The following is a 9,817-nucleotide window of genomic DNA, read 5'->3' as shown; positions in this document are numbered from 1 at the left end:
AACACCGTTTCCTATTGGTCAGCGTGCGTGGCCAATGGCCAATCGCGTTACAAGCCCGGTCGTCTCCCTTTTTAGGAGCAGGGAACGGGCTTAGGAGCCAGAAATACTTTCCGAACGGTGTGGAATTAGACGAGAGGAGTATAGCGGTCTTTAGATGGTTGTGGGTAGGGGAAATTTTGGGTTTGTTAACCCACTGGTTCACATATTCAAATTTGCGCTTCGCGAGGATTGTTGTTCGGGTTTTTTTCGGTCAACTTTGTCCAATTGGGGCTTAGACCTGATTTGAATCTATTTGCCCCTGATCGGCTGAAAACCGTAATGGATGCAGATTTAAATGGAAAATTTACTCCCAAACATTAATTTTTAGTTCATTAGGTGTCAAAACCCCGTTCAGACTCAGTAATTATGAAATCAGATATTTAACTGTGAAATTTGCAGTTAAAATTCCAATACATTTTTTTTCCAGATTTTAATTGGATTTGATTCAATTTAGTTCATTGAGTATTTTTCAACCAAATGAATGACTAGCCTTGAAAACGAGAAAGGTCAAGTGTTATTATTGGAATATGCAGAAAATTTTCAAGCGTTTATCACACGAGAGTAGCGTTAACTACAAGGTTTATAACGTTTGTAATTGATCCTTAATTTTTCTGCAGTAAAACTTGCTTTGTTTCAATATTTTCCTGTACGGTTCGCTGTATTAAATTTGCGTTAAAATGAAGGCCGATTTCGTCATTTTAAATATATGTTAGTAAATTTTAATGTAGCCAATTTTTAGCTCTTTGAAAAGTTGCACATTACGATTAAGCAGAGGCTCTTGGATATTAATTAATAAACTAAAGTAAGTGTTAAACATGCTTTAAAATTTATTGCGGCAACGACTTCTGCCTTTTTGTGCGGTTGAAGAAAGCCGAAGGAAATTTCACTTAAAACCTGTTAAATAAGAAACTAAATGAAATATAAGAATAACATTGGCAAATTAGCGTTTAGAGAGTTTAAATATCGTTAATTTTTCTAACGAATCTTAAATGCCTTTTCAATATTAATGCTTGTTTTTTCGGTCAATCTGCAGTTTTCAGCACGCGTTTTGCATACAATTTATTTTATTAATAATTTAACAGTTTTATAATCCATATCAACGTAAACACTATTTTTGTATGGTAAATTAATAAAATAGTTTATAATGATACCATGAACCACCCGAAAGGAACAATTTAAAGGTAAATGAGTTCAGCACTCGCAATATTTGAAAATGCGAGATTTTACTTCGTGTAACTGACCGTTAAACGGTAATAAAAAATGTAAAGTCAATAGTTTGAAGTCCATTCTTCAATTGATTGTGGGAAATTAAAACAAAAACTATTTATCACGAAACTTACATTTTACTGACGCAAATAAGCCAGACAATATCTGAGTATTAAACATGGTTTGAAATTCAGTCAGTATCAAATGTTAAATCTACAATCAAAAATTGAAAGAAACACTTCTGAACACATTCTGGTAGATACGGTACTGGAAGTAATTTTTTAAAAAAAAAACAGTATTTTTTGACTAAATTTTAATGATTTTGGAAAATTAAATATGCAAAAGAATTTTATCAGTAGAAAGGGAATAGAAAGAAGCCAAAATTTTGATCTGATTTATCGATGTAAGTGAAAAAATGACGTAAAAAAATTACAAATTATCAAAGAAATTTGTATTATAAAATTCAAGCCAACAAAGTGATTGAAGAGTTGAGAATATATGCAATTTAAATTAATTAATTTAATTTTTGAAGTTTGAACTTTTTGAATTTCTGATTTTTGCTGGCCCTGCCAACTCTCTTAGCAATTTATTGCTTAAACAATCATGTAAACTAAATGATAAATACATTCAAAAATAAGAAAATTAAACTTAAGCCTTAAATTAGAGAAAGCAAGTTAATTTTTGCTTTTAAGCCTCATTCTTCAGGCTTAATTTAAAACATAAAGTGAAATTCGTCTTCTTGTAACTGAGCTTTATACGGTAATAAATCTTGCAAAATCAATAATTCGACGAACATTCTTCAGGTGATTCTATTTTGGCAAACTTAATAAAAAACAATTATTATACAATAAAACCAAAACAGTTTTTTTAAAAAAGGTCGAAAAATTTAGTATTTTACTGGCCAAAATAGAAAAACAACAATATCTTGAATATGAATGTGACTTTCAAATTAATTTACAATCGAAAATTAAGGAAAACACTTCTGAACACATTCTGATAATTTTTTATAAAAAACCGGGTTTTTTAACTAAATTTTAATGATTTTGGATAACTGAAATTGTAAAAAATTCAATTGAAAAAAAAATCAGTCTAGTGAAACATGAAAAGATATCAAAGTATTACAGAAATTTTTGTTATAAATTCAATTCAACAAAGCGTTATCAATATATTTCCGCGACGATTTAAAAAATTATGCCAAATACAGAAAATTAATGGATAACTTAAATTAATTGAAAAAAATTATCTTAGTGCTAAATAGTTCGAATAAACGACAAAAAAATATATTTTTCGCCGCCCTGCTAAGCAATTTATTGCTTAAACAAATCACTTTTGTTAAATACATTAAAAAATAAGAAAGTTAAGCGGTTTGAAATTTACATCCAATTAAAAAGTCTTGTTTCCTTAAATTGGATAAACCTGAATTAATTTTTGCTTTTCAGTCTCATACTGCGTTCGTTGCTTTGATGACCCGAACTGCAAGCTTCATTTAAATCACAAAGTGAAATTTGGTCCAAAACCTGATTCATCCAACCAGTCATGCAGTCTAAAACTGTTTGTAAATACATTTTGCATATTTTTCAAGTTCCATACGACAAAGTCATGTTTTAGTTATAATAAGGAGACTTGAGTTAGTAATTTTGAAAATTGTCGATAATTTTCCTAAGTTTGCTCTGGATAATTTGTTAGCAAGTTATACAGATCGTGTCTATTAGTTTTCCTGAGGTTTTAAACCTGTACAGAGAGATCTATTTTGGTAATACATATGTTTAATTGAATAACTGTGGATCGATGACTGCGTAAATATTTAATCAGTTTAGAGGAATATTTGGGGGAAATTATTTGCATGAAAAAGTTACTTAGTTTTGGTTTGTGAGGCAAAATTCCGAGATTGGAGAAAGGTTTTCCAGTCTAAACCTTAGTTCCTCCAAGAAGAAATCCGGCGGTTAAAAGTCTGAAGGTCGTGCTGACCATTCGATAGGACCTCGACAAGCGATTCAACTAGCAAGAAAAAATTCATCAATACATCTGAAAAGTCTCGTGTTACATGTAAAAAATGCAAAATGTATGTTTAAAAAAATTGTTCTCCTGTCCGCTAGGCGAATTTAGAATTAAAATGAATATAAAATTGAAGAATAATTTTCTTCACTTACAAGGAAAATCTAACCGGCATACAGAGATTATTTTGCATAACGCTGAAAAGTTGTAAGGCCTGAACGTGCAATAACAGATAATCGGGGCCGGCAGTCAATACATTTATTTTCAGCAGCCTTAAAAATAGAATGGACTACACCGAAATCTTGTTTTCGCACTAAAAAGTTCAGATTATTTATTATTCAGATGTTTGGACAGGATTTTTATTTCAACTTCCAGCTCCGAGCAGATTAATTAGCAAGTGAGTGGAAGAAAATGATTTGCTCAAGCCATTTCATTGAAGTGCTTCTGATGACTTTTCGCCCAAATGATGCATCTAAAATAACACAGAATTCTTAAGTTCCATTTGAAATCATTCTAAATTTATCGCATCCGTGCTAACCTACTTATGAGTCCGAAATAATTCCTGTTTTTGGAATGCTCGCAACATCTGACGGTCTGGATTCATTTTTGGCCGAATTGTGTCTCGTATTGCAATCGATTAGGTCGCGTTCACGTATTAAATAATATAATTATCCCAATTAAAAAATATAATAGTTAAAGCATGAAGCGTCATACCACGAGAGCTGAAGCGCATCGAGTTCTCAATTTTCTATTTTCATTTGGAGCAAACATGTTTGTTTGAAGGATTAGTTAAAATTAGTTGGCCGAAAAAATAATAAGACAATACACCATCAATTTACCTTGGGGTGAAGTTCTAAAATTCCGCAATATCATGGATTTATTAAAGGAAATTAATTATTTGTAAAAAAAGAAATTCTGGATTAATATCAAAATTCACGTAAAAAGGTGCGACAAATGGGGTACAGGCGAAAAAGATGCCACCAGCAGACGAATGGAAATCCTACATAATTATCTTACATAATTATCTTACATTTTCCCGTCACTGGCTTCAGCTTGTAATGTACTTCTCCACTTGTACAATACATAGGACAACACCCTGTATATTATTATATAAATAAAACGAACGATAAACTCGAAAATCCAGTAAAGTAATGAATGAATTTATGAATTTTCTGCATAGAAGTTTGCTTTCATATTTCGCAAAGGCTTGATCGCATGCAGTGATTTCCGGTAAATAGAGCATTAAAAACATGTTTTCCACTAGCCTTCATGTAGATCGTTTGGCAAATCGTCCATCCACTAATAATTTCCACAATTTTATAATTAATTAGCTACACACGTCTCAATTTTCGAGTAAATATAAACAAATTAATTTACACCAATCCAGATTGAAATCGGTAACGTGATTAAACGGCAGACGGTGAAATTAGCCGATTTAATATTTTTATGCACTTAGTTAAGCTGCAACGATTTTTTGGCAAGTGGTGCATTTTCACACCTTCAAGTTGGATTTTCGGTCATTCTCAAATGCTCATTTAGTCTTATTTTTAGATGAATAGTTATAGTAAGCTGACTAAACTTCATAATGAAATCGGGACAAATCGGTTCCAAATGCTCTTTTGAGTAGAAGAATGTTTTTTAGTCATCAATCTTCTCTGTTCATTAAAAATTGGTCTTCGAACAAAAGTAGGAGTCTAAAATAAAACTTTTTCTCGCATGTCCTGAATCTATTTCTGTAAATACTTTCAATGAAAATCTTTATAGCATAATTTTAAACAAACTAATTTTAAAACACTATCATACAACACCTGCCAATAAAAATAAAAAATCCAATTTACACTCTTCATACGCTTGATTGATAAATGTACGATTGCTTAACATGATGTTGTTTAATTATTTAAAAAACAAAATTCCGAAAAATATGATTCATCTAAAATCTTATAATATATTTCAGGCGATTCCTGAACAGTCACCTACGAAAGACCTATAAAGTTTATAAAGAATTTCAAAGCAAAAAGATAATTAAAATAGGCTGTTACGAGAGTCGTGTTTTATTTTTAGTATAAGTTATTCAGTTTTGTACTGAGGGATAAAAATAATCCACAGCCAAAGGATTATACGGGCAGGATCGGGATTGGGAACTATTACATATGGCAAAAATAATTAAATCATTTTCAAAACCTGATGAGGGTTTCTCAGAGTGAAGCTCGCGCTATTTATTGCCGACAAAATCGCTCTCAAAATATTTAAGGGTTTGGCTGTGATAACATTCGGGAAAACTGCGGGTTAATTTACTCGTAACTCGTTGAAAGTCTGACTTTAAATAGTTCTCAAAATTCATCCCAAACGTTTAAGTGATTCCCACCTTGTGAGAGCACAGAGTGGTTCATGCTTTTTTTATTGCTGCAAAAACGTATTTTAAAACTCAACCGGTTTGCTCGTAAAGAATTTTTGAAAATCCGCGGGTCAGTTTAGCCGCAAACGTCATTGCACGTCTCACGTTGAATAATTGCTAAAATTTCGCCCATAACACCAAGAAAACTAAATTGAGCACGAGCATAGAGTGAAGCTCGCCTTATTTATTGTAGCAAAAACTGATCTCCAATATCTACCAGTTTGATTGTAAATAATTTTTCGGACGAAACGGCGTGCAAATTTAGTCGCAAAAGTCATTGCAAGTTTCATTTTGAGTAATTCTCAAAATTCAAACCACAGCTGCAATTAACTCAATCTTTGAGGTAGCATAGAATGATTCTAGCTCTATTTCCTGCAGCAAAACCCATTCTCAATCTCAGCGGGACTGTCCGTAAAAAAAATTCAAAAACGGTTGGAAAATTTAATCGCTCAAGCCGTTGCGACTCTCATTTTAATTAATTGCTACAATTCAGCTCAAAGCTCCAAGAAACCCACATTTTGAGGACAACATAAAGTAAAGTTGTCTCTATTTTCACCGTGAAAGTCATTGTTGGATATCAAATGGTTTGCTCGTAGTAAAGTTTCGGGAAACGGCGGTAAATTTAGTTGGAAAAGTCATTGCGAGTTTCATTTTGAGTAACTGTTAAAATTCAGCCTATAACGGCAAAAAAACCAAACTGTGAGGGAATATAGAGTGATGCTTGCTCCATTTATTGCCGTAACAAGCAACCTTCAGACTCAACTGGTTTACCCGTAAAGAATTTGAAAAAACGGCGGGTCGCGCAGTCGCCAAGGTTAATGCACGTCTCAATTTGAGTAATTGTTAAAATTCAAACCACACTTTCAATCCTACCAAACTTGCAGGAAACATAAAATGAATCTTTTTCTATTTATTGACAAAACAAACGATCTTCGGGCTTCACTGCTTTGCTCACAACGAATTTTTCAAAAAAGCGGGTTTTGAAAAAAACAATTTAGTTGAAAAGTCATTGCAAATCGCACTTGCAGCAATTCCCAAAATTCAGCCCAAATCTTCAAACAAGCACAACTTGCAAGAAATATAAAGTGAAACTTCCTCTATTTATTGACGCAACAATAGATCTTCAGGTTTCACTGTTTTGGCCACAACGAATTTTTGAAAAAGAGCGAGTCAATTTACTCGCGACGTTGGATGAAGGTCTCATTTTGAGTAATTTTCAGCCCAAATCCAGCCCAAACCTCCAAGTATACCAAACTTTGAGGAAGCATAGAGCGAAGTTTTTCCAATTTATTGCCGTAAAAAGCTATTTTCAGTCCCTCCTAGTTCGGTTGCAAACAAATTTTGATGAACAGCGGGTAAGTTTCGATGCACAATTAATTGCAAGTCACAATTTAAGTAATTCTCAAAATTGAGCCCAAACCTCTAAGCAAACCAAACTGTGAGGAAGCAAAGAGTAAAAGTTGCTCTATTTACTGAGGCAAACGACGCAATTTTCAATCTTAGCAGGATAGTTTTGAACAATTTTTGAAAACGGCTGGTAAACTTAATAGCAGAAGCCATTGAAAATCGCACTTGTAGAAATTCTCAAAATTTCGCACAAATCTCCAAGTAAGCCAAACGTTGAAGACGAATAAAGTGAATCTTGCTCTATTTATTGTCGGAGAAACCTCTTTCCAATCTCTACTAGTTTAATCGCGAAGAATTTTTGAAAAACCGCGAGTAAGTTTAGACGTAAAAGTCATAGCAAGTCTCAATTTAAGTAATTTTCAAAATTCAACCCGAACCTCTAAGCAGACCAAACTTTGTCAGGGTATAGAGTGAATCGTGCTCTATTTATTTCCGTAAAAACCGCTCTTCAATCTCAAGTGGTATGGAAGTAACAATTTTTTTAAAAACAGCGGGTAAATTTTAAAGTTCGCCCACGTTAAATTTACCCGCCGTTTATCAACAATCGAGGCTCGATTTTCTCTATTTAAAACTGAAAATAAGTACTTGAACCGTTAGTTGAAGATAGGAAACCTTGACACTTTATTCTCTAATGACCAGTGGCTGATTTACGTGGAAATATCAGAAAATGTATTTTCTATTTCGATTTTTAGTCCATCTCTGCCTATCCCACATAACTTTCGGGTTATTGGAACACAGAATAGTTGCCAACTTGCATATTATTATCCATCGGACGTATCTCGCCCTGGTCTCAACAACTGACTCACAACTTTTCACTACATCGTCCGTTATGATTCTTCTAGATTTCTTATTGCCAACAAATCCATTTCTGGCTACAATTCTAGATGCTGTTCCTTATGTAACGGATTTCTTCTAGATTTTATTCTATTGCGTTTGGGATTTTAGCAACTTTGCGTTATCTGGAAACACACTTGCTTTGACTTCAATTCCAAAGAAACTTTTGTGCTTTCTTGCAGATTCTTAATTTTTCTGGTGAAACCAAAATGTATTTATAATTCAGGTAAATAACTGAGAATCTTGTAGGTGAGTTGGCTTTTTCACATCATTTCCATCGCTCCGGGATCGTTTGTATCGTAAAATTGTAAAGAAAATAGTTCACCTCTAGATCTAAAAATATCGCAGCTATTGGTAGAATCAACAAAATAACTTTCGAGTGAGCCTTACGTTTCCACTTGTAGTGAGTAAGCTATTATTTAATTAATGCATATGGAGGTATTTAGCGATTCACTCAAACTCGATAAAACTAGACACTTTATTACTGCGACGAATAAATTATGCAGGAAGAAATTACAACTCCACTATTTTAGTGCCGAAAACAATAACGCTCGCTGTTGGCTAATAAAGATAAGTCTTTTTGAGGAGTAATTATTTTCTGGAATTTATGGTCCCAATGATAAAGTCCAAAACCTAATTCCAAACATCGGTACGAGCTTAACTGAGATGTTTTTCCTGCTGGATATTTGACGACAATCGACACCATGATGGATACAGTCAATTTGAGTCAGTGTTTAACTAGTCCGAATCATTTTATTAAATTTGTTGTCATTGTGTGTTGCACTTGTTTTTCCGTTTATCAAGTAAGTTTTTAGCTTTAAGCTCTGTGATTCAACATCGGCAAGCTCGATACATTTTCTTGCAATTGCACCGAAATGTATAAAATCACAAGTTCACGGAAAATAAACTTAAAGTGATTACTCCCCAGTCTTGTCCATCCAGAGAGTCTATTTTCAAAGACTCTTTCATCTGTAACCTTTAGCTTGATTTTTACATTTTTTACGCAAAGGTCGGGCAATGCGTTCACAGATTGATTGTGCCCCCAATCACCACCTACTATGGCTTCCGCCTGAACGACAGCATGAGATATCCATCGGTGACCATTTGCCGAAGACCCGGATTTAACACGGACATATTTCCAGTGAGTCAATTTCCCAGCGACTTTTTCTAAAATTCTACAGCAGTACAAACCTGCAGAACTACGGATTGCGGCGCGGCCAAAGCTTGCTAAATCAGAACGTTTTCCGGAACTTTTACTTCGACAACTTCACTATTAAGGAGTTCTTGGAGGATACGACCTACGACTTTGACGACGTTGTGAATTCCTATGCTTTCAATGGAATGGGGATGCATCTAGCAGGTATAATCCTTGCTACGATCGCTTGCGTTTGAATAAAACCCCACTTTTAGCTGCGGAATGGACACTATTCCATACAATCAGCTACGGGAAATGCTTCTCGTTCACGCCAAGAGAAACATCCAGTACCTACAGCATATCGGGAGGATGGATATTCTCGCTAAAGCACGATGTAATCGAAAGGTTTGTGGACTCGTATGGAGTGTCTCAGTATGGGTTCCATGTGTATGTTCACGATCCCAATGAGATTTTGACTTGTAAGTCGCACCAAAAGTGTTCATTTTTTTCGGGGGATTGATAGCAGGGTGATTTAGCTGGGCTGGAGCAGGACGACAGTTTTTTGGAATACATCTACATTGAAGCTTCTGAGGATATTCGGCTGCAGTTGCGATACCAGGAGTTTTTGAGAGTGAACACCAACGAGAACCCGTGCATTGATCCTGGTGATCAGCCCACATATAGCCGCTCGAGGGTGAGAAACTTGCACTTGAAACCATCATTCATTGTGCGATTTGTAGCTGATAACATGGAAAACCTTTCGGTGCTTTTCATCAAACTCTTGAGCTTAATTCCATGTCCGAACA

The 9,817-nt window shown here is 34.3% G+C and overlaps 1 protein-coding gene across 1 annotated transcript in view; it reads left to right on the top strand.

Moving 5' to 3' along the window:
• Positions 1-6,869: 6,869 nt before the first annotated feature.
• The window catches only part of LOC109544443, a 4,704-nt gene continuing 1,756 nt past the window's right edge, over positions 6,870-9,817 (top strand). The window contains exons 1-5 of the mRNA XM_048664264.1: positions 6,870-8,679; positions 8,886-9,017; positions 9,074-9,236; positions 9,287-9,490; positions 9,548-9,808. Coding sequence (XP_048520221.1) covers positions 8,581-8,679; positions 8,886-9,017; positions 9,074-9,236; positions 9,287-9,490; positions 9,548-9,808 — 859 coding nt within the window. The 5' untranslated portion in view covers positions 6,870-8,580. The remainder of the gene's footprint in view (positions 8,680-8,885; positions 9,018-9,073; positions 9,237-9,286; positions 9,491-9,547; positions 9,809-9,817) is intronic.

This window comes from Dendroctonus ponderosae, unplaced genomic scaffold (genome assembly GCF_020466585.1).
Source record: "Dendroctonus ponderosae isolate FM_Combo_2020 unplaced genomic scaffold, Dpon_F_20191213v2 Dpon_F_20191213_2, whole genome shotgun sequence".
Taxonomy (NCBI): domain Eukaryota; kingdom Metazoa; phylum Arthropoda; class Insecta; order Coleoptera; family Curculionidae; genus Dendroctonus; species Dendroctonus ponderosae.
Note: the sequence above shows the minus strand (reverse complement) of the source record. Positions and strands in the feature narration are given on the sequence as shown.